A 24944-nucleotide genomic window follows, 5' to 3' on the forward strand; every position below is an offset into this window, starting at 1 on the left:
AAGAATTGGTTTGTGGTCTGTAGCTGCCACGCTGATTTCTCATTTAGACCAGCAGTAGTTTCTCACCTAGTGTCTGCAAAACAAACATAGAATCTCACGTTGGCATCAGCCTTCAGCTGGCACATTGAAAGCTTCAGGCTTTTTCCAGTTCCTGTCTCTTTGGCCAGTGGAAAGGAGGTGTCTGCAGAAATTAAACTGTCAAAGGTGGAGTAATGCTTTATCTTCATAAATGCTCCCAGGACTGTGATGTGTAGGAAAGGTATGTGCCTCCTCGGGAGGCAAGGAGTGAAAGCAATACTCTAATTCATCCTTGCATGCAAAAAATAGGATGAAGAGACAAAGTCCAATTGCTTTGCTTAAATCCTAGCAGTAAACAAGGAGTGGAGAAGATTGATGTAATGATTTTATGTGCTTCAGTCTATTTCTGGAGACAGTTTTCTTATGCTAGAGATGGCTCCAGCCCAGCAGAAGCAGGCAGGAGCGGAGCTACCCACCGGGGCACAGCAGCATGCGTGCACAGCCCCAGCACAGTGCCAGAGCAGCCTGTGGTGTCTCCAGTCCATAGAGCCAATACATTTCTACCAATACTTGGGAGCAAGAGCAGAGGCAGAGACCCACGAGAGGCAGCTCAGGCATGACATGACAAGCCCAGCTGTGTCTACGCTGTCACTGAAGCTGTCCCAATTTTGGGAGCAAGATACGAAGACCTTCAGCCTCGCAATGAAGAAGCCTGACTGCGTGCCAGACTTTACTAGCAAGAGAGCAGCCAGCAGGTCGAGCGGTATGAGTTTGCCTTAGCAGCACCAGTGGGTATAAGGCATTAAAATGAATTAATTTGACAGAAACGGCTGCTGCTGTTAGCATCGCTGGTGAATCAAGCCAGCAGTGTTGCTGAAGCTGCTATGTCTCTTACATTGTTAAGTAAAGCTGTGTTGGAAATGTAGTGCTGAAAGCGCATTCTTAGAGCCATTATTAAGATTTGCAGAGTAGTAAACTGAGCCAGCCAGGAAATGTTCTGTCTGCAAGGCTGCCTTTCCAGCTACAAAGTTCCCTGTGTATATATGAAAATGGGCAGGAAGATATCCAGCTTCTCTCATAATAACATCCTATGAAATCAGGCTTGGGTTTCAGATTCTGCCTCTCATCAGCTGTCAGCTGTTACTGAAAAGTTAATTTAGAGTGTCTCGCTGTGCTGTCCCAAGTTATCTTTCCTTGGATTTTGCAAACACTTTGAGGAAAAATTAAACCTTATTGTTTTCTCTCTCTGTTCTAACCAGGCTAGGTCTATTAACTCTCAGTTAAAATCAGCTTAATGACAATTAATTAGCCCTTCACAATAAGTACATTACTAAAGGACCTTTCCGTAAGTGTTGGTCATACACTCACACTTTGGTGATAATGAGCTGGATGGACAAGGAGGCACCAACTGTGGATGAACTGGCCAGAGGGCTGAAACTTCCGAGTGCTGCCAGAGGAGGTGACTTATGCTGAAGGGGAAATTACCAGAAAATGAGAAGCAATGTGCTTGGTTTACAGATGGATCCTGTCACATTGTGGGAAAACATCAAAGATGGAAGACGGGGTGTCTTACACAAGGTCACAGAAGCTGCTGAAGTCACGGTAAATTGAGTCAGTTTGTGGAAGTGAAAGCCATCCAGCTGGCTTTAGATACTGCAGAATGAGGAAAATTGCCAATACTTCATCTGTATACTGAGTCGTGGATGGTGGCATCTGCTCTGTGGGGGTGGCACCGCAGAGGTAAAGCCATCTGGGCTGCTGAATTGTGGCAAGATAACTGCTGCTTGGGTAGAGAACCTGCTTGTAAAAGTAGATGACACGGATGCTTATGTACCCAGGAGTCAGGCCATTGAAGAACATCAAAACAAGAAGCAGGTGGATCTGGACTGGGGACGTAAGGGTGAATTACTTATAGCTTGATGGGCCCATGACTCTTCAGGACATTAAGGAAGGGATGCAAAAAAAAAAGAGCTGAAACATGAGTATGGGGAAGCCTGGCTTATTGATGATATCACACTGCCACAAGGCTGCCACGGCAAGCACCGTGTACTGAAAACAGTGGAAGCAGCTACTGGGTGGTTGGATACGTACCCTGTGCCACTGCCCGGAATACTACCTTGGACCTTGAAAAGCAAGTTTTAAGGCAACGTGGCATCCCAAAAGATCTGAATCAGACATTCATTTCTGGAACAACCTCCTAAACAACTGGGCTAAGGAGCGCGGCTGTGAGTGAGTGTATCCCATCCTCTGTGATGCCTCTGGGAAAGCTGAACAATGCAATGGGCTGTTAAAAACTACTTTGAGAGCAATGAGTTCTGTACAAGTATTGGGATAAACATCTAGCAGAAGCCGCTTGGCTAGTTAGCAGTAGGGGATCCACCAGTCAACCTGGCCCTGCCCAATCAAAACTCCTGCGTGCTGCAGAAGAAGGTAAGATTCCTACGGTACATATAAGGAACTTGTTGGGAAAACCAGTCTGGGCTATTCCTTCCTCAGGGAAGGGCAAACCACTTTTTGGAGTTGTTGCTCAAGGGCTTGGGTGCAGTTTGTGGAACGATGGGGTAGTCCATTGTGTAGCTCAAGGTGATTTAATCTTGAGTGAAATAATCCATTGTTTGAGTTGATTTTATGGGAGTTACTGTAACAGCAACCACAGAAACCAATGCAGGACAAGTCTTACAACAAGGAGTGCAAGTGCAGCAGTGACCTGACCTGAACTGACTTTGGTGCCCACAAACTCCACGTGATGCACCACCTTTCCTTTCCTGAGTGACCACCATAACAGAGGGAGCCTAAAATCATGGATTAAAAGAACTCAGTGGAGATTCCGTGGACATTTATGGACATTCTATAGAGGTTTCACATGGTTGGTCTGTACACTAAGGGAATGATATCTGTGTGTTGTATCAAAGGATGGGAAGCGGGGGGTGACAGTAATGAGGATGTGTTGGATAGTGTGAGTCCTGAGAATGGCGTAAATGATGTAGAATAAGAGTTGGAGAATGCTGGTTTTGGCTGGAGTAGAATTAGTTTTTTTCATAACAGCTGGTATGGGCAACATTTTGAATTTGTGCTAGAAACAGTGCTGATTACCCAGGGGTGTTTTAGCTGTCACTGAGCAGTACTTCCACAGAATCAAAGCTGGTTTTCTTCACACATCACCCTTTCAGCAGGTGGTCTGGGGGTGCACAAGAGATTGGGAGTGGACACAGCTGGAACAGCTGACCCCTAACCAACCAAAGGGATATTCTTTATCATATGACATAGCAGATAAACTGGTGGGAAAGTTGACCCAGGGGGTGCTCCATGACTGGCTGGGTTGGTTGGTGGTGACTAAATGGTTTGTTTTTTTCATTTGTATCACTTGTCTTTCTTGGGTTTATTTCTCTCTCTCTTTGTAACTTTCCTTTTCATTATTATTATTATTATTATTATTCAGTCATTAAACTGTTCATATCTCAAGCCACAAGTTTCCTCTCTTTTACACTTCTGATTTTCTCCCTCATCCCAGTTAGGAGAGAGTGAGTGAGCAGCTGTGTGGTGCTTAGTTGCTGGCTGAAGTTAAACCATGGCAGTGGGACAAGAGGGCAGGCAAAACTTTTCTCCTGATCTTTTATCCTCATTTCCCATGCACAGCTGAGTTGCAAATCCCTTTTCATTTTACCCCCAAAGCAGCCTTGCAATGCCTGCAAGGGAGAACCTCGAAGTGCCACGGGGTCCTCTGCTGCTGGCTGAAAAAGCAGTGATCAGTGCTCCTCTATATTTACATGGCTAAAAGTGACTAAAAAAAGGCAAAATAACCCTCATCCATGGTCCCCTAGACAAAACCTCAAACCCTGACTTTTAGAATGACAGGGAAAAGCAGAGGGAAGGGAAATCCCTAGTGTCCCTGGGGACTTGCCTTCTCCAGGACAATTGTTTTCACTATTAAGTTTGCACCTTGTTAGATTTCTTCCAGACTTTCCTACCTGGCCTGGTGTTTGCTTATGCCTTTTGTTGGCTGCCTGAGAGCTCTCAGTGCAGGCAGCTGAACTTGCTGTCGCATCAACCTCTCACACAGCGTCTTCTCCAGTGTGGCTGCTTGTATTGCATTTTATTGTGTGTAGACACAGTCTTTTTCATAGACTTACTCAGAGCCCAAAGAGGAACAGCACTGGTTTGGAGGTACCAGCATTGCTTGCACAGACAAGGAGCAGAAGAATAATCAGAGCCAGGAGAGAGGGACATTTTGCATGGAAAAGGGTAATTACTCCCCTTTTCTCCCCACAGCAGCTAAGGGCTGGAGAACAGATGTGTCTGGGCTGGTTATCCAGGCACTGAGAGGGGCTGGGAAAGGCATGTGTGCAAACCTTTGTGCAGGCTGCCGTGTGCCTGTGTTGTAACCCCGAATAGCTCAGCACATCAGCTACGTGGCTTTTAAGAGAGGGCATGCGACACTGAACGTGAACAAACATAAAATTAGCAGGTTCTCCTTTCCCTCCAGAGCTGGAGCAAATAGGGTTGCTTAGAGAAGGTCTGATTCCTGAAATCTTCCTGTGAACCACAGAATTTCTGAAACTGAATCTTTAAGGAAAAAAAGAACCATAGCCCATACACAACCAAACATGTAATCAAAATCGCAGAGGAGCCAGCGGGGGTCAATACACTTCAGACCACTTGTGAATTAGAGTAACCATCAAGGCCAAAAACGCAGCCAAGGCCTATGGATATACACGGACCTGGCAAAACCTCTTCCCTCCAGCCTCAAGGCCTGCGCTTCAGGGCCAGACGACATTGAGAGAAGGTGTGTGTCCTTCCCTCAGGGAGCATCACCCTGTGCGCCAGCAGGACAGGAGCTGGGCAGGATCTAGGACAACTCTCTGCAGCCAACGCTTCATGGGAAAATCTCCACGGGACACCTCTAAACCTTCCTGGACTTCAGTAAAGCCTTTGACACAGTTTCTCACAGCGTTCTGCTTGGGAAATTGTCAGCCTCTGGCCTGGACAGGCGCACACTCTCCTGGGTGGAAAACTGGTTGGCTGGCCGGGCCCAGAGAGTGGTGGGAAACGGTGTGAAATCCAGCTGGAGGCCAGCGACAAGTGGGGTTCCCCAGGGCTCAGGGCTGGGTCCAGCCCTGTTCAATGTCTTTATCAATGACCTGGATGAAGGCATCGAGTGCACCCTTAGCAAGTTTGCGGACGACACTAAGCTGGGTGGAAATGTCGATCTGCTGGAGGGTAGGGAGGCTCCAAAGGGATCTGAACAGGCTGGACCGCTGGGCAGAGTCCAACGGCATGAGGTTTAACAAGGCCAAATGCCGGGTCCTGCACTTGGGGCACAACAACCCTGTGCAGTGCTACAGACTAGGAGAAGTCTGTCTAGAAAGCTGCCTGGAGGAGAGGGACCTGGGGGTGTTGGTTGACAGCAACTGAACATGAGCCAGCAGTGGCCCAGGTGGCCAAGAAGGCCAATGGCATCTTGGCTTGGATCAGAAACGGCGTGACCAGCAGGTCCAGGGAGGTTCTTCTCCCTCTGTACTCGGCACTGGTGAGACCGCTCCTCGAATCCTGTGTTCAGTTCTGGGCCCCTCACCACAAGAAGGATGTTGAGGCTCTGGAGCGAGTCCAGAGAAGAGCAACAAAGCTGGTGAAAGGGCTGGAGAACAGGCCTTATGAGGAGCGGCTGAGAGAGCTGGGGTTGTTTAGCCTGGAGAAGAGGAGGCTGAGGGGAGACCTCATTGCTCTCTACAACTACCTGAAAGGAGGTTGTGGAGAGGAGGGTGCTGGCCTCTTCTCCCAAGTGACAGTGGACAGGACAAGAGGGAATGGCCTCAAGCTCTGCCAGGGGAGGTTTAGGCTGGACATTAGGAAAAAAATTTTTCCCAGAAAGGGTCATTGGGCACTGGCAGAGGCTGCCCAGGGAGGTGGTTGAGTCCCCTTCCCTGGAGGTGTTTAAAGGACGGGTGGATGAGGTGCTGAGGGACATGGTTTAGTGATTACAGGAATGGTTGGACTCGATGATCTGGTAGGGTCTTTTCCAACCTAGTGATTCTTTGATTCTATGATTCTGTATCCCAGAAAGAAGCTGTCCATCGGTTCCACACGCATGCAGGCAAACCCATTTCATTAAAGTTTGCTTCATTCCCATTGCTCAACAGAAGTAAAAGAACACCTCCCCATAAAAAGCATGTGTGCTGTTTTTCCTTACACAACAAGTTGTCCTTAGGCCTTCAGACGAAGCTTGTTTTATAGTTCACATCATAATCCCTTAAGACAGTTGGCTTTTAATCACTGACACAGCATAACTCAGCTACTGCTGCACTGCTACCCTGATGTCCAATAATTTAGCTATAATGGCACAGAAGGCAGGCCATGGGCTGGCACTAGGATGCTTATGCAGTTAAGGAGGGGAAGAGCAACTGGCGGGTGGTTTGCCTAAAGTGGTTTCCAAAATGATTTAGGCATTGCCATATCTATGAGAAAAGACTATATTAAACTGTCACGAAACACCTGCTAGGATTTAAAAGTAGGAAACACTGGTCTTAGCTCACAAGAAGGACATTGACTTCAGTTTTAGTGTAAAGACTTGTAACTGCACTGGAATATGGTGCCCAGGAAGTACCTATCAGCCCCTGGGGATCATAACATGTCCTGATGACTTTTTGAGAAAATAATAGAGAATAGCCATCTCCAAACTGTTCCCCAGTCCTGCACCCCGCACTGGGAGGGCTCAGAGATGGGAGCGCCAGCATTGCTCTCAGCTGCCCTGCCCTGTGCCTGGGATTCAGTTGCCTGAAGCATCCTGCAAGACAGGCAGGACACAGGCAGCTGTTATCTGGTTTTTGGGTGACTCTCAGTTGCAGAATCCTTGTGTTTCTTTCAGGTCAAACACCTACCGTCCTTGGACAGTTTTATTTGGTTATTCAGCCACACACATCACCAGAATTTCTGAACTGTAGAATAATATAACACAGCCTCCAAACATGATTTTGCTCTAATATAATCTTCATTATTTAAAAAATAAATAAAACCCACTCCATGTCTTGTTCAGCTGTACTGTGAGCTCACACTGACGGCTTGCACGAGACTCCGATTCACTGTTTTACTTTGCATGAAAAAGGATGTTAAAAACCTTAAAAAACATAACAATGCATAGAATCTTATAAGATTCATCTCATCTAACCATAGTATTATAATTTTATTAAGATTATTAATAACCTTACATTAACAGAGCATCAGCCTGAAAGTATATTGAGAGAGGCACTAGAAGAAAATAATCAAGAAGTAAAGCACACCATCATTTTTCCTTGATTACCTTAAATAACCACAGCAAATTTGGTTTTGTAAGTCAGCTTTTCTTGGAGCTCTTTCTTTTGTATTAGCATTAAATGGTTTTGCAGTGCAATAATTGAGTAAGTTTCTTACATAAAGGGTAAAAAGTACATAACTCTACCTACTCAGAAACTGATGGTCAGGCACACATTCTCCATCCTGGTCTTTAGAGGCTACTTTAAAGATTAAGTCTTTTCCCTTACATGACCTTGCTTGCTTCTTCCAAACACCCTGTGTTAAAAAGAAAAACAAACAAACAAAACCAAACCACAAAACAAAACAATACAAAACCAACCGAATAAATACTTACATCTTTGGATGCAGTATTTCCTGCTTATTCCTGGCATGAGCTTATCTGTTTGGCCAGGTATCCATAAAAATACTCATTAACTTACGAATTGTCTCTTCAAAGTCTCCAACAGAAAAGTACAGACAACACTAGATGAAACAAAGTAAGTCCTACAAATCCCAGCGCACAAACCCACACTTGAAATAAGCCAAAAGGCTCATTGGATTGATGTGGTTTGCAGAGAAGAAACCACAAATGGGTACTAAATAAACTGTGCCCTCCTGTTCTTGCTTATTCACCCAAAGAGCTGCAGGTGTAAGTTTGCCCCACCTGGGCATGAAATCAATTTTGGGAGCCCAGAAGTGAGCACGGTGATGAACAGAGCTGGAGGAGCAACTAGCAGAGCTCCTCCCCTTCTTTCCAGAGACACGAAGCGGTTGCATGGAGAGCAAGGGCATTTTTCCAGCACAGGCAGCCCGGCAGCAAGAAGCAGCCTTATCAATCAAGGCCAAAAATGCTTCTGAGACACAAGAAAAGGTCTAAGATAAGGTTACCTCAAGGCTTGAAGCAGAACTTATTTTTTATTTTGCGTGTCCAAATTCCATCACTTCTTTCCGCAGGTGCTCTTGCGTCGTGTTCTTGATGTCAATGTGGTAGCACCCTGAGCTGGCGAAGTGGCAGCTTCTACTCTGCATGAGGAAACTGGGCAGCATTCACTACCACACTGATTATGAATGACCAGTGGAAAAAACCTTGTGTGTCCCGGATTGGGGACACACATGACCTAAACCAATACTTCACCTCCTTGATCTCAGATTACTGTCAACCAGAGTGGCAGTCAGAGAAGTCAAGTCAGAGCAGACCTGTGTGTGCAGTAAGAGTTCTTGCTCTGCAGCCAGACAGTCACATTAATCCCCTTATTTTCACAGAATCATAGAATAACCAGATTGGAAAAGACCCATCGGATCATTGAATCTAACCATTCCTATCAAACACCAAACCATGTCACTCAGCACCTCGTCCACCTGTCCTTTAAACACCTCCAGGGAAGGTGAGTCAACCACCTCCCTGGGCAGCCTCTGCCACTGCCCAATGACCCTTTCTGTGAATTTTTTTCTCCTAATGTCTAGCCTGAACCTCCCCTGGTGGAGCTTGAGGCCATTCCCTCTTGTCCTGTTCCCTGTCACTTGGGAGAAGAGGCCAGCACCCTCTTCTCCACAACTTCTTTTTAGGTAGTTGTAATCATTTTTGTAATCATTTCTTAGTTAAGAAGACTTTGGTGGTGCTTAGCAGCTAAACAAGTATTGACAGTTGTATCTGGAGATGATTTCCTACCTTTTGGGAACCTGACGTCTTGTTTGCTCCAGAGCGATGAATAAGCAGGGGATGGAAGAACACTGTGTCTCCCTTCTCCATGGCAACGTGAACCCAGAGACTCTACTCATGGTAATCCAACACCCCATGGAAAAATTTGATCAACAGACTCCGGATACCAAGGAAGAGTGGAAATAATTCAGTAAAATTAGAGTAACACCAGATTGTCAGTGCAAAGAGATGCAAAGGCAGTTACTTGTTGTCCTTCTTGAAAGTAAGACATTCAGTATACCTGATGAAGAGGAAGCACGTTTGTTTACTAGCTTTAGTAATCAGTCACCTGCCTGGCATGCCCTAATCAGCCACACTGTGCTACTAGAAAACCAAACTGGAAGAGATACACAGGGTTGTGGTTTTGTTTTTCCCCTGAAAGCTGAGTGCTGGAGACTCAGATGAATTTCTAACTGTGAATTTCCATTGATGGGGCATGTGCTTTGGAAACCTGTGACTGCAGAAACTCTGCTGTCTGGGATGGGTGGGAGAAAGAACAGGAAAGTACTTACCAGGTAGACCCCTCACATTGGCAAGTCATATTTACATGAAATGATGAAGCATCCTTTGGACTCTATCCCTTGCTCAAATACCCTGAGAGGAAGTGCTTGTAGATCCTTATTCTTTCAGGAACATGGTCCTGCACCCGTGACCATGTAGGTTTGCTGGGAAGGCGCTAAGAAGACCTGCTGAGTCTGGGTCATTTTGGGAGGCAGGAATCAGACTCCTTGACACTGCTAGGATGAAGCTGAGCTAACCTGGCACACAGTTGAGGGGACATTACCTAAGCTTAGTCCTCCCCACGCTCTGGAGTATCCTCAACCTGCTGTAGGAAAGAGTGAAGACACGAGTCTCTCATCAGGTAGTATAACTGTTGAATTTAGATCATCTGTGAGGTCTTTGATTATTTTGTTCTTCTGAGAGCGGAAATTCAAGCCCCAATCCGTTGGCAGATATTTGCAAATTTTTAAAAACAAAGCTAAAGTTCTTCCTTCCCTTCTCCCAGCGGTAGTAAGAGAAGTTCACGGTCTGGAAACTCTGGGAATCTGATGGACAGCTGTAGCTCTTCTCTGTGGTCACAGCTCCCTCTGCAGTCAACACAGCTCCACCAATAATTCCAGACAGCGGTCTCTCCATGAATACTGTGTCGTGAACCAGACGGGATACTTCAATTCCTCACAAAAATTCCAAGGAGGGCACCAGCTGGGTTGTGAGCCAGAGCTCAACAAAGTAAATAGAAGAGCCTCCAACTGACTGGAAATCATTCACTTGGGCCCATGCAGCAAGCAAAAACCAGCCTGAGAAGGTTCAAGCCTGGAGAAACAACCTGACAAATTTCCCAAAAAGTGGGATCGGGTGCCAGAGTCATATAGAGGGCATGGGAGGAGATGCAGGAACAAGGATACTCAGAATCACCCATTGAGCAGTGCTAGAGGTCTGTCCTAAAGTCTCCCCCTCATCAGACTTCTTGGCGTTGTGGTCAAACCAAAGGCTACTAAAAGGATATGTCTGTCTCTAGGTGGAAACCACCAGCCAGACACCTCATCCCACCACCAAGGAGGGTTTAGGACCAATGCTACAACTGTGCTTAAACTGCACCTTGTTTAAACATCATACAACCCCCCGAGAAAACCTATAGATGCTGCAGGAAGATGGAGAAGCACAAAACCCTCCTCTGCATTATGTTGTCACTTGTCCCCTGCAAGGCAGTTCCCCTGCTGGAGAAGAGTTTGAGCCTTGTGGGTGGAGGACTGGATTGCACCTGATCTCATGTCTCCACCAAGTGACCTCCTGAGCCGCAGGATAAAAGAGCAGAAGGAGCCATGAAAGCCTGTTTGTGTAGCCTCTGGTGATGTTTTGGCACCTTCTTCAGGTAGAAGGGACAAGTGGAAAAGAGCTGAGGATTGACATTTTGCACTGGGCTATTCAGTGATGCATCCACTGCCAGAATTTCTAAGCAGCAGAAATAATACAACACAGCCCTCAAGTGCAGTTTTGCTCTGATTTAACATTTATTTCAAAAAATAGATTCTGAAATCAAAAGAGTCTTTCAGAAAGCAAAGAAAATCATTGTGAAAGCCAAGGATCATTTCAGTGTGCCTTGCTCCACCCTGCCACCAGTGCATCCTGAGGAGCATCCAACCACCTCCACAGCATGGCAGCACCAAAAGGCACATTTTCCCAGACCCACCAGACTCCAAGGAGGCCTCCTGCATTTCACACAGCCTTGGATCACTTATGCAAGGCCAACAGGAGGCTGGTTTGCTGGCCCAGTACTTCCCAACCGTGTGAGCCACACATATGACTTGTGCCAGCGCTGCTCGGTAAGGTATTGTGCCACGCCAGGTCATGTTTGAGGAACTCTACTAGTGATCATATTCCAGCCCACGAATCCTATTTCCCCACCCAAGTGGTTGCTGCTTCACCTTTATCCAGTTCCTTACACCATTGATTCTGCTGGTACCGATATTCGCATCTTCGTTAGCTGTGCTAATCACTTCCCATGTGAGCTCACACTGACGCCTTGTGTGAAACTAAGATTCATCTCGTTTGCATAGAACAGGAAGTTGGAAATGTTAAAAAACATACCCTTGTATAAAATTGCACATTAGTATAGCATCATTCCAAAGGTACGCCACGTGGGAAAGTTTTAAAAAACAGGAATGAAACCATCAAATAAAATTAAGATGATCTTTCATGACCTTAATTCTTCAATTGTCTGATATAACCACAGCAAATCTCTGCTTTTCTAGGCTAGAAAACAGCTTCTTCAGCTGTTCAACCTCAGTGCAATTATTTTGTATTAGCATAAAATGATTTTCGATGCAGCATTTTGCTAAATTACCAATACCAAGGTCAACAAAGCACACATCACTCTGCCTGCAGAGGCAGGGCCTGCACTCTCCAGCCAGAGCAGCTCATTCTCAGGCACATGTTTTCCATCGTGCTCTTCAGAGGCTGTTCTACAGGTTAATTCTTTCCCCTTGCACAAGCCGTGCTCGGAAGCTCCAAATATCCTTCAAAACAAAAATGAGACAAAGGAAAAACTTTAAGGGCCAGCAAAAATGGTGACAGGGATTTCAGTTCGCAGAGAGGGAAACAGATACAGCTTTCTCAGGCTAGCTACCTACCCATAAAAACATACCAAAACACTCACTGAATGTGGTTTGAAATCCTAAGTACTAAGAATAAAAACACAGCCAAAACTAAGGAGGAAGTGCAACTACCCCCACCCCCAAGGGAGAGGTTATTTGCAGATGTTACACGGATGGCAAGATGCCCATGGCTCAGTTCTGGAAAGCAGGAGAATAGGAAATATGAGCAGCACCAAGAATATTACGCTTGCAGAAGTCACCCTTGCCTGCTTGTGCACACAGGGCCTTTTTTGTGTGCCTTCGGGTGATCGGAAAAGCTCATGAACTGCCTACACCTTGCAGGGAAGCTCCTACTTCAGCATCCCTGTGTGAGGATTACTTAGTTCATTTCACTAGTCTTATGAGGGTGAAATATAAAAGCCAGGGACTGCCCTGGGTGAAAGCTCCAACTCTGGTTAGAAAATGCTTAAAGCTAAATGACAACACACAGACTTGTCTCAGGTTGTGTGGGTTCACGCTCCTTTCCACTCACAAGAACAGGAGCACCTCACTAAGCATCACTTTGGATTTCACTGCATACCTAAGTAAGGAATCAAAAGTTGAGAAGCTGCAATTTCACAGACAGTATGTGAGTTCAGGCTTAAAAAACACACCTGGACACCCCACCATTTGGGGATAAACCAAACCAAACCCCTAAAGGTGAAAAAGAAACTCCCATCCTCCAGAATGCCCTTGATATTGCAATATCTGCAAAATACGTGCATTTTAAAAGAAAATTGCTACCTGTTACATCTTACTGCCCTGATTTACTGCCTATGTTTGGGAAGCGTTGCAGATTTAAGAAATTCAGAACATATCCATCCTAGTAACAAAGCTTATTTTTCTTTCAGTGGCTGAATCCCTGAAGAACTTAGATGTGCTTTCTATTCTACACAATGGTTTCAGTTATTCAGCAGGAGTCCATTACCCCTCCTTTTTTTGAGGCAGACGTACACCGTTGCTGACAAACCTGCTGTAGCCTCAAGTCTAAGCAAGTCAAGTGGGATTATATTTAACTAAACAATTCAGTCTCCTGTTGGAGTCAGAAGCAGCTACGTGTTCTAAAAAGAAAATCCACCCATCATTAGAAGGGGAAACTGTAAAAACTGTGGGAATACAAACTGTGGACAAGCACTGAATTTATTGCATCTTCTTAAACTTGCGAATTCAGGGCAAGAGACAACCACACTTTCCTATTTCATATTTCCACTGCACAGCCTGGACATTAGGAAAAAAGTCTTCACAGAAAGCGTCATTGGGCACTGGAACAGGCTGCCCAGGGAGGTGGTTGATTCACCTTCCCTGGAGGTGTTTAAGGCACGGGTGGACGACGTGCTGAGGGACATGGTTTGGTGTTTGATAGGAATGGTTGGACTCGATGATCCGGTGGGTCTCTTCCAACCTGGTCATTCTATGATTCTATGATTCTAAATACAACTACAAAGAGCTCTCGTTCAGACACAACCCCACAACAAACCATAACTAAGAGATGCAGTGACCCATAGAATAGTTTGCGTTGGAAGGGACCTTAAAGGTCATCTAGTTCCAACCCACCTGCCATGGGCAGGAACATCCCACTAGATCAGGTTACCCAAGGCACCATCCAGACTGGCCTTGAACACCTCCAGGGATGGGGCAGCCACAACTTCCCTGGGCAACCTGTGCCAGCGCCTCACCCTTCTCATGGTGAAGAATTTCCTCCTTATGTCTAGTCTAAATCCATCCCTCTCCAGCTTACAGCCATTGCCGCTAGTCCTGTCACTACATACCCTTTTAAACAGCCCCTCCCCAGCTTTCTTGTAGCCCCTTCATGTACTGGAATGTCGCTGTAAGTTCTCCTTGGACCCTTCTCTTCTCCAGACTGGACAAGCCCAACTATCTCAGCCTGTCCTCATATGGGAGGTGCTCCAGTGAAGGGCAAAGCTTGCAGACTTCACTCTCTTTCTGCCTTGCCATGCTAGCCCTTCCTTCTCTTCTCTTATTCTACAATATCACTCACAGCCACAAAATGACGTGCTGGTATAATCTGCTCCAGTTCAGCCAGTGTGCCAGCACTGGAAGGGATCAAAGCATGCTCACAAAACCCATTTTGACACACAGAGCTGAAGGAGGAACTTCTAGAGTTCAGGAGATGTGAAGAGGATGCCCAGAGAGCAAGGCCAGTTCTCCAAGGTAGCAAGAAATCACCCTTCTAAACAAAAAGGTCATTCAAAAGCCTGACTGGCAGGTCATCCACTGAACATCAAGTCTTTTATTCTGCCAAGCAACTCTGCTTGGCACAGCTTGATCTGCCAGACTGAGTACACCAAAAAGCACAAATCGGTCTCATGGGACTTGGGAAAGGGAACAGACCGAGGTGCTAACAAATGGCATTTAGCCAAGCCTTACCTTGAGTTCCACAGAAGTTGTGTTGTATTTCTTGTGAGCAATTTCTAGCACTTCTTTCTCCAGGTCCTCTTGGGTCGTGTTCTTGACATCAACGTAGTAGCACTCTGAGCTGGCGAAGTGGCAGCTTATACTCTGCACGAGGAAACTGGGCATCACTCAGTACCACATTGATTACAAATGACTGGTGGGTATGAAATCTCATGCACCTCAGTTCATTAACAGCCCACCCCTTCCTTACAGATCATGTCAGCAAATTCCTTCCCCCTTTCTGAGCCCTCCTGCTCTCCTGAGAGTGTCTCCTTGAAGATACACTCTTGGGGAAATACTTTTGCTAGCTGATGTGCTCTTGTTACTTCTCTTCTCTCCCAAACACTCCCCAGCATGAACTGTACTGCTTGATCTCAGAATATCAGCATCTAGAGTGGGAAGAGGGAATGTCAGGGTTGGAGCAGACCTGTATATTCAGGAAGGGTTCGTACTCTCTGCACCCAGACAATCACATCAACCCACTAGCACATGCAAGAGAACCGGGTGATCAAGCCCAGTCAACGTGGGTTCACAAAAGGCAGGTCCTGCCAAACTAACCTGATCGCCTTCTATGACAAAGTGACTCAGCTGCTGGATGAGGGAAAGGCTGTGGATGTATCTTCCTGGACTTCAGTAAAGCCTTTGACACAGTTTCTCACAGCATTCTGCTTGAGAAACTGTCAGCCTCTGGCCTGGACAGGCGCACACTCTCCTGGGTGGAAACCTGGTTGGCTGGCCGGGCCCAGAGAGTGGTGGGAAATGGTGTGAAATCCAGCTGGAGGCCAGTGACAAGTGGGGTTCCCCAGGGCTCAGGGCTGGGTCCAGCCCTGTTCAATGTCTTTATCAATGACCTGGATGAAGGCATCGAGTGCACCCTTAGCAAGTTTGCGGACGACACTAAGCTGGGTGGAAGTGTTGATCTGCTGGAGGGTAGGGAGGCTCTGCAAAGGGATCTGAACAGGCTGGACCGCTGGGCAGAGTCCAATGGCATGAGGTTTAACAAGGCCACATGCCGGGTCCTGCACTTGGGGCACAACAACCCTGTGCAGTGCTACAGACTAGGAGAAGTCTGTCTAGAAAGCTGCCTGGAGGAGAGGGACCTGGGGGTGTTGGTTGACAGCGACTGAACATGAGCCAGCAGTGGCCCAGGTGGCCAAGAAGGCCAATGGCATCTTGGCTTGGATCAGAAAGGGCGTGACCAGCAGGTCCAGGGAGGTTATCCTCCCTCTGTACTCGGCACTGGTGAGACCGCTCCTCGAATCCTGTGTTCAGTTCTGGGCCCCTCACCACAAGAAGGATGTTGAGTCTCTGGAGCGAGTCCAGAGAAGAGCAAAGAAGCTGGTGAAGGGGCTGGAGAAGAAGTCTTACAAGGAGCGGCTGACAGAGCTGGGGTTGTTTAGCCTGGAGAAGAGGAGGCTGAGGGGAGACCTCGTTGCTCTCTATAACTACCTGAATGGAGGTTGTAGAGAGGAGGGAGCTGGCCTCTTCTCCCAAGTGACAGGGGACAGGACAAGGGGGAATGGCCTCAAGCTCCGCCAGGGGAGGTTCAGGCTTGACATCAGAATAAAATTTTTCACGGAAAGGGTCGTTGGGCACTGGAACAGGCTGCCCAGGGGGGTTGTTGATTCACCTTCCCTGGAGGTGTTTAAGGGATGGGTGGACGAGGTGCTGAGGGTCATGGTTTAGTGTTTGATAGGAATGGTTGGACTTGATGATCCTGGAGTCTTTTCCAACCTAGGGATTCTGTGATTTTGTAATCAGTTCTTGTTTTAGCAGAGTCTAGAGGAAATAAATAGAAATGCCCCAATGGAAAAAGCTGTTCTCTCATTACATAGGCCATGCCAGCTGCAAGAGAGATCACGCCAGATCTCTGAGGGTGCTGAACCATAGCCTGGCTCAGAGAGCTCCAGGATACTCAGCAATTTCCCCCAAAGACAGACAAAGTGCATCTGGCACAGTATGAGGAAGCTGTTGTATTCCCGCAGGATACTAAATAGGACCATTTCTTCTCCAGCCAGGAAAGAGCCAGCAGAGTAAACTCTCAGTACCTGAAGCCCTCTCTGCTTTCAGGATTGCAGGAGAAAGGAATTCCACACCAGTAAACTGCTGCTGGGGCTGAAATATTGGGCCATACAGCTGTCAATGCAGGCAAAACAAAATAAAAATTGAGCCACCCGTGTTGCAGTGCATGAGGAGAAATATCTGCATTGCTACTAGTGGCTACACTACAGACTATAGCTCCTTATGTGCCTGGCTGAATCCACTGCTGAGAAAGAATCAGGCCTCCAAGGGAGGGTATTTTTGCCTGTTTCAGTTAAGTAATAATGATGCAAACCAAACAGATAATGTGTAATCAAATCATTAATAGAAAAATGGGTCGTGTTATCAAATAAATAAATATTATATACTGGAGGATGGAGGCTTCTGCTTATCCAGAGATGAGATACCAAGGAGGCAGGGGGAAGAAAGTTAGAGAAGTTCCTGATACTTGGGACAGTTGGAAGGGAACTACTGGGAAAGCAAGTACAGCCAGCCAGGCTTCAAACACAGATTGAACATGTAATTTCTACTCCTGCTCTGTTTATCTCAAGCAGCCACAGGATGATCTTCTCCCAAAAGTCAGAGATGTTTAAATATAAAAAATAAGAATGTAGGAGTATGTTAGGAAGCTACAAAACCAAGAAAAGTTCATCCTCATATTCATGTGCTTGAAAAGGAGGCAAATAATTTGATCAGTTTTAAACAAACCACAAATATCAAAAGCTATATCAAGAGATTGTTTCCTACCTTTCGGAAACCTTGTGTCTTGTTTATCCCGGAGCCATGAATGAGCAGGGGATGGAAGAACACCGTGTCGCCCTTCTCCATGACAAGGTGAACCCTGGGACTCTTCTCATTCTCATCAAGCAGCCCATGAAAAAGTTTGTTGGTTTTACCCTAGAAAAAAAAAAGGCTGAGTTGAAATCTCTCGGTTAAAACAAGATCAATCATTGATTCTCACTGTGAGGGGCAGCAGGGATGGCTACTGCTCTGCTTTCTTCTGGACAGGGTGTTCACTATATCCAACTAAGAGCTTGTCCACTTGCCTACAAGTCTTCCTACTCCAAGGCTGAGGTGCAGAAAAATAACACATTTTCTATTTTCTGAAGTTGGTTTCAGAAAATTAAGAACATTTCTGGGCTAGAGAGAACAGAGAAGAGCCCTAGGGAATCCTACAAGCGTGGCCAGATGCCTCCACCGGGGTCCAGCCTTCTTGTTCCGGTATAACCATCACCAACACCAGGCCAGCTCAGAAAACATCCATCCCTGAGAGGAAGATATTACTTGATATTTAAATCCATTCGGTTTTATACTATCCTATGCCTCCTCTTTGGGGCAGTACATGCTCACCAGGCAGGAACAAATTCACAGGAGAAGAAATAGTCCCCAAACTTGGCAAGGGCAGTGGAAAATAGTTGGATGGGTTTATGCTATTAGGCCACGATGTGCTGGACAATTTCTAGGTGAAGGTGGGAACAGGAGCAAATCTGCCGAGGTTCAGGAGAGCCACCATTGAGTCACAAGCAATTCTCTTCCAAAGCAACAAGTTAGTGACTGCTTTTAAAGAAAAACAGTCACTGAAAACTTCAGCTTTGACCTGCACATCATCCTTCCACAGTGACCTCCCTCTCCATTCAAAACGCGTGCCCCCCACGCATGCCCTCCCCAGTCTTCCCTGTGCTGCTCTACCTCCCACTTTGGATAGCTGTGAGGTTTCAGGGTCTCGTTATGTGTCCCTGGCTGCACAATGAGGCAGCCGTTGTCCTCGTCAGCCCTCTCCATGGCGGTCCAAGAGCACACGATGCGGTCCGCAGGCCGGAAGGGGAAATAGTGCAAGTCCTGATGCATGGGGTGGAGAAAAGTCTGCTTATCTGCAACACAGGTTCAAAACCTTCAACTTCATTAAATATGACACAGCCTTTTCCTTCCCATAAACTACTGAACTTGTAACGTGTCCTAAGAAGCTGCTGCTTGCTACTGGAGAGACTTGGTGGACTCAGGGTCTTCTCCAGCCCACCACTACCTTAGCTTACATCTTATCTCAAGACGGACCAAGAACACAGAGGTGGCTCTTGGGTCAGCAATGGCTCAGGGACACAGTGAATCCCAGGAGGCTGTGCAATCTCTCAGAAGTCTCCTTTCACTGGCCTTCACCACCAGCAACCCCTTGTCAAGTTTTCACCATTCACAAAAGTTTATCTGGCTTTTTTTTTAAATAACAATAAAAAAGCCCAATTTATGGACTGCAGCCTCTCCTGACAGTCTACCTAGCACTACACCAGCCTTTGCCCTCAAAGCTTTTTTCCATCAAGTCCAAACAAAAAGAAATGTTTCTGAAGTTTTGCTTGTTACTTCTTTCCCCACTATGGAAATGGAAACATATCCACACCAGAACAGCCTGTTATATTTTATTTATATATTTATTTTGCCATGGAGTTTACTCCTTAGATCAATACAGTTAGGATGTTTCCACTTGCTTCATTTGCCATATTATATAGACTTTGAGTAGCGTCAGAAACTCTCCCGAGAGCTTCACCTCTCCTAAAGTAATCCTAAAGTGGAGACCTTGCAAATATGGAGCAGCTTCCCATTTCTTGTCTATTATTGTTTGATTTTCCTTTAAAATACAGGGTCTCCTGTTGAATTTCCAAACCAAAATGATACTGCCTGCTGTGGAGTATTTAAGATGACAAGACTTGAACAAACTCAGTATTTTAATAACTCAAGGTACCAAGTACCTGCTTGGAAGCCGCACACCTGAGAATAAGAAACACAGCTCAGGTCTCATCTTCACTAAACCACAACAGCTTATGCAAAGTCGAAGCTACTTTGAAAAACTACAATATGGTTATTTCTTCTCTCTTTGTCTCTTCTTGCCTGTCACCTCTGTATAAATTATGATCTCAGTTTCGAGAAACCAGGCTTCAAAAATCTTCTTTTGGCACCTATTCAATTGTCTTCACGTCAAAGCGCTGAGTGTGCAGTGAGATCAGGAGCATATAGACCCCAAGCAAATGATGATCTCTGTATTTATTGCATTCTACCGAGGGCCATGGAAGCACTAATTTTCAATGTATTTCAGAAATTGAGCTTAAAAAGCATGGCATGTTTTAAACCTGGCCTTTATACAAATCCGGCCAGCTGAAAGGGAGCTCACTTGTCCTCTTTGAACACAAGTGGTGCAGCCACGACCACCACCATTTTTAGCAAACAAACATTCCCTGAACATTAAAAGACAACGAAAGTTCTCATTAAGCCAAAGTTAAAAGAAAACAAACAACTATTACCAAAGTGCCCTCGTAAGTTTTCAAAGTTCTTTGGTCTTAATTTGTCTCATATTTTTTTTAAACAGCTTTTCCAAAAAATAAAGTTCGGTTTTGGCCAGACAGACAGCATACACCAATTTATCTATTTTCCTCTTATCCAAGTTTTCCTTACCAGAATCTGGAAGTTTGTTTATCAGCATGGTGTGCATTGCCATGATGTTTGGCCCTGTGAAGCACTCAACGTATCTGAGGACCTACAAGGAAGAAAGCATTAGGAAAAAAAATTAAAGACATGAAAGACAAGAGGAAAGATTGCTGAGGGAGCACTGGGATCAGGATGTTTGGGGGTGGACTAGGATACAGGAGGAGGATGTTGGGATGGAGACATGCAGGTTCTGGTATGGTACACAAAAGAGGATGGTGGTAGGAGCCCCAAACAGAAGATGGTGCAGCAGGCTGCTGAGCAGGGAGGGTCCTAATTCCACAAAGATATAGTTTGCCACCACAACATGAGTATTGGCTGCAAAGCTGGACCTGCCCAGACAGATGATTGCCTGGATAAAAGACATTTAGAAAATATTGCTGACCTGTCCTACTAGCCCGATGCAGTCTGGGTTAGCTACCTTCCCGACTGACTCACGCACCACAGGAGCAGACGAGCATTGCTTTAGGTCTTCTGCCCTAAGCACCATCCATCCTGTGTTAACGCAGAACAATCTTAAAAAATGGCTTGATATTCCTTCCCCTCATATATAATTATGAGAGTGACGTATAAGGGCTCTAAGGGACAAAGGATATAGTTTAGCGGAACCAAAAAAATCTTCTTCATATACCCACTAGAACACAGACACACTCATATAGGGTCCTCCCACCACCATCCTCTTTTTTCCTGGTGGTTTGGGGTTTTTTTACCTCTGGCAGAGTACAGTATCGGAACAACTCTTCATCTTCCTGGAAGTCCTGTACTTTATTAACTACTTTTTCAGACTGACCATACTGGGATCTCAGGGACTCGTTTTTCATAATCATAGCTCCTGGTGGCTTCACCTCTCTTTTACAGATCCTCACAAATTCCTTCCTGCAAAGCAGAGGGAACATCTGTGTTGGGAGAGTCCAGATTCCTCCAGCTTCCCAGCGCGCCTTTGGGATGCTGCTGCGCACACCTAGGCAAGTGCCCCATACCTGAAGCGCTCAATATCTTCATCAGAAACGAGCTTCTTAATGAGCAGATACCCATTGTCTTCATAGAACTGCCTTTGCTCTGTGGTGAGGACATCGTTGTCCAGGGTATAGCTGAGACACAGAAGAAAACCACATTAGTAGGGCAGGACAGAACAGGAGCAGCAAGAACCTGGCAGAAAAGCAGTGACATGCAGCAGATCAGCAGCTGACGAGAAAAAAAGATGAGAAACACTCCCCACTTGCTTGTCTACCTCAGCTCTGCAGGTGTGCCCTGTTTCCCAAGCCACAGCAGAGCCAGGATGGTAGGTCAGGAATAGCCTCTGCAGTCAGGTTACCCACTCATACATTTCCAGATGTATGAGCTTTTTCCAGATGTTAAGCTTTTTCACTAAACTACAGTTAAATGAAGAAGTGTCTGGTGATCAACCTGTGTGCTAGGGTGGAAAAAAGAACTGAGTTCTGTAGGTTACTATTTTTTTATCTTTATGAAAAAAGATACAGCTTACCGAAACTTCCCTGGCTGAGGAAGAGCACTAACTAGTGCTGAAGTAGGACAGCTTATCTGGGATGGAAATTAAGGAATATACACTCAAGTACAATGGAGTATACATATACACTTGTGTCATGAATCCTGCAATGTGGTTTGCCTTAAAGATAAGTGCTGTGCTGGACAATTAATCCATGTTCTTGTTTATTTTGCTTCTAAAAATATCTTTCCAGCCTCCAAAGTACCACATCTGGCAGAGAAGTATAAAACAGCAGCATACTACAGCCTTGTCTGCTTGTATAGAAAAGTCAGTATAAAATGCTTGTAGTCCCCAGGCCTCTATTCATCTCCCAGAACATCAAGACTCTCGATGAGATGTTCAGCGGAGATGTTCACTTGCCCAATTGCCCTTTCTTTGCCTGGAAGAGCATTGCCTTCTGGGAGTGCTTCTTCACCTCGCCACCTCCACCTGCTCATTGTAAGGAAAGCAGAGTATTTACACTTTTCCCCTCACACTCTCTCACACACACCAGAACTAATGTATTCACAGACATGTCAGACAACAAAGCAGGCAATAAAATACTTTCACAGAGACCAAAGCAGGCACAGGAAGGTTCCAGATCCCCAGAAGCTTTCCCAAAGCATCTCCCTGCAGAGTCTCCAGGAATGGTTCACACTCTTGTGTACCTACGGCAAGGACAATAATCTTGTGTAGTTCTCTTAGAAATCACCTCACAGACACCTGGTGAGATGGTCCTGACCTCACAGCCACCACTCTGCCAGCATCATCAGGGTTTGACCAGAAGCAGCCAACCTCCCAAATGACTCAAGTGGAGCAGTTGCTTTCTGAATCTTCTGAGTTTCCTGTTTGCCTGCATTTTGAGTAAAACTTCACTTCTACAGTTGGTGTGCTGATTTTTCCCCACTGTGTCCCAAACCAGGCAGCAGCCAAGGTGAGTTCACAGCTGTGGGAATGGAGCTCTTCTACAGGCTCTTGCGCACATGGCTTTTTCTCAGCTGCCTTTCTGTAAGGAGATAAGTGCTGCTGCACTCCCTTCCAGCTCCTATACCAAGCTCCCAGAACAAACCTGCTGCATTTCATCTTTTACTGCTTCTCCTGCATCACATTTACTGCATCACATGGATGGACACTGTGAAGGCAGTTTTCCCACTGTTGTATAGCAATAACTCATCTTCCAATAAACCAGTACAACCAACACACAACAGTCTCTAACACACTGATCCCTAAAAGCAACTACAGGAGGAAATGAGGTATGTGCAAGATGGTATTAAACTCTCTATTACGCAAGTTTAATTTTAAATAAACAGAGAGGATTAGGATGCTCCCTCCTCCACGCTGGGAAGATCAGAGCCTGGGCTGAGCCAGCAGAAGGCAGCTAACCCCTGCTGTAGGGTTAACTGAGCAGAAAGAAGTAAGTGCACACATCTGCACCCCAGCAGGGCAGCACAGGGAGCCCATAGGCTGCAAGTGGATTTCACATTTTATTACCCTGTCAAGGCATTTCTATTAAGACATTTCTTCCTCTGTAAAAGCAGAGGGATTTTCTGGAAGGAAAACTGACTGTTCTACCCCATTCACCAAACCAGAGATCACAACAAACCCGCTGTACTGAGGTGACATATCTCAAACAAATCCATTCTTACTAGATTAGATCTTTTACTTCACCCACATGCCTTGCTTGTCCCAGCACAATTTAGTCATATTTTTTGTCCAACTTCTCTGCATCAGGATCATTGTAGCTGGATTTAGAGACAAAACAGCTTGTACAGCACCTCTCCTTACTCTATCCTTGCAACCAGGGTGCTTTCCCTAGCATTTATTTCCAGTTTTGTGTTCCTACCTGCACCTGTGTCTTATGGCAGTCTGAGTCAACTGCTATCCACCAATCTTCATATTTTTAATATATTTGAAGGCTCCTACATGCTGTTTGATCACATTCTCTTCATCAATTTATTCTAATTTAGTGGTAACATCAGTGTTTAGCTCTCAGTGAGCATCAGCAGCATATTTTTTTTTTTTAAAAAGGAAGATTGATGGCAGGAGCTTTAAAAGTACTGTCAACAGGCAGTCTGCATTTAACTGTTGGAAACATGGGACAGACCAATGTGAAATATTCCTTCTGTCAGGATTTCCTTTCTTTGAGCTATCATAAAACTGGCAACCTCCAAAATTTCCACCTCATTTCCCACTTATAACCCCAAACTCAATGTTTTTCCTGCTGCTCTCCCCAAAGCCCAAGAATTGCTGTGCAACTGTTAAGCCTCGTAGAGTTTCTCTCCCCCAAACCCACGAGCCTCTAGGAGGAAAATTCGCTAGAGGTAACTCGTGCTCAGTGCCAGAGGGGCTGCCAAGAGGCTGCTCACCCTTCAGAAACACATTCCCGTGCCTGACAGGCTGCAGGACTGAAGCTCACGGAGAAAGCACGAGGCAGCAAGAGGCTTTTGGGGTTGGGTGCGTGCTGACTTCAAAACACCAGCGAGTTCTGCCAGGGGAAGCGCTGCCCTTGTGCATCCCCCTTGCCAAGGGGCTGTATGGGTCACTGCCCCCCTGCACCTCCTCCCCGCCCCACAAAAAGGGCACAGGGCTGGGACACTATCTGTGTGTCCTTCCCAAGCAGGGTGTCCTTGTAGGGCAAACCACCCCCAAATCTCTCCTCGGTGCCCACGCAAACACGCGGGGAGCGATGCACAAAGATTGCTGGGGTGGGGTAAGCAGAGCCCTGACCCAAATGGAGCCAACATCCCCCTGTCCACACACACACACACACAGAGCAGAAAGGATACAGGAGCAGGGAATGCTCCCAGTCGTGGGGAGAGGTGCCGGAGGATGGTGTCCAACCGAGCTGCTGGCCCCGACTGCTTCCCGAGCTGCTCCATCACGCCTGGGCGGCCAGAGCTCTCTGGTCCCCGGCCTGACCCTACAAACACGGCCGGGGAGGAGCAGGGCCCTGTTGGCATCTGCAGCCTCTGCCTCGCTGCACATGCGCCAGCAGCCGTGCATGCTCACAGAGGCCGCAGAAACCCTGCGGTGAGCCAAGGGCTGGCAGGGTTTGCGGATGGGAGGACCTGCTGGAGGCTGGGCTGTACACGGGGAAAGATCAGAGCACGCTTCTGCGCGACCCCCCGCTTCCCATGTTCCCCCTGTGCTCCGCCAGCAGTTCCTCAGCTGCGAGGATTTCATCAGCCCTGTGCAACGCTCGGTGGTCTTGGGCAGAGAACACAGCTGGGACCAGCAGGGATATTTTCCTTATCTCCTGTCTCTAAGGAGACAGGTCTTACGAGGGAGCGGCTGAGAGAGCTGGGGTTGTTTAGCCTGGAGAAGAGGAGGCTGAGGGGAGACCTCATTGCTCTCTACAACTACCTGAAAGGACGTTGTGGAGAGGAGGGAGCTGCCCTCTCCTCCCAAGTGACAGGGG

At 46.5% G+C, this 24944-nt stretch overlaps 1 protein-coding gene across 1 annotated transcript; it reads right to left on the reverse strand.

The window, feature by feature from the left end:
• Positions 1-10971: 10971 nt before the first annotated feature.
• Positions 10972-24524, reverse strand: PHYH (phytanoyl-CoA 2-hydroxylase). Its single transcript, XM_069868461.1, has 9 exons — positions 24313-24524; positions 21527-21582; positions 21021-21131; positions 20751-20916; positions 20011-20092; positions 18262-18443; positions 17320-17469; positions 14506-14637; positions 10972-12000 (listed from the first exon to the last, which is right to left on the reverse strand). Exons 1-9 carry the CDS (start codon positions 24484-24486, stop codon positions 11947-11949), a joined length of 1107 nt encoding a protein of 368 aa, XP_069724562.1. The 5' UTR covers positions 24487-24524; the 3' UTR covers positions 10972-11946.
• Positions 24525-24944: the final 420 nt, after the last annotated feature.

This window comes from Phaenicophaeus curvirostris, chromosome 1, assembly GCF_032191515.1.
Source record: "Phaenicophaeus curvirostris isolate KB17595 chromosome 1, BPBGC_Pcur_1.0, whole genome shotgun sequence".
In the NCBI taxonomy this organism is placed as follows: domain Eukaryota; kingdom Metazoa; phylum Chordata; class Aves; order Cuculiformes; family Cuculidae; genus Phaenicophaeus; species Phaenicophaeus curvirostris.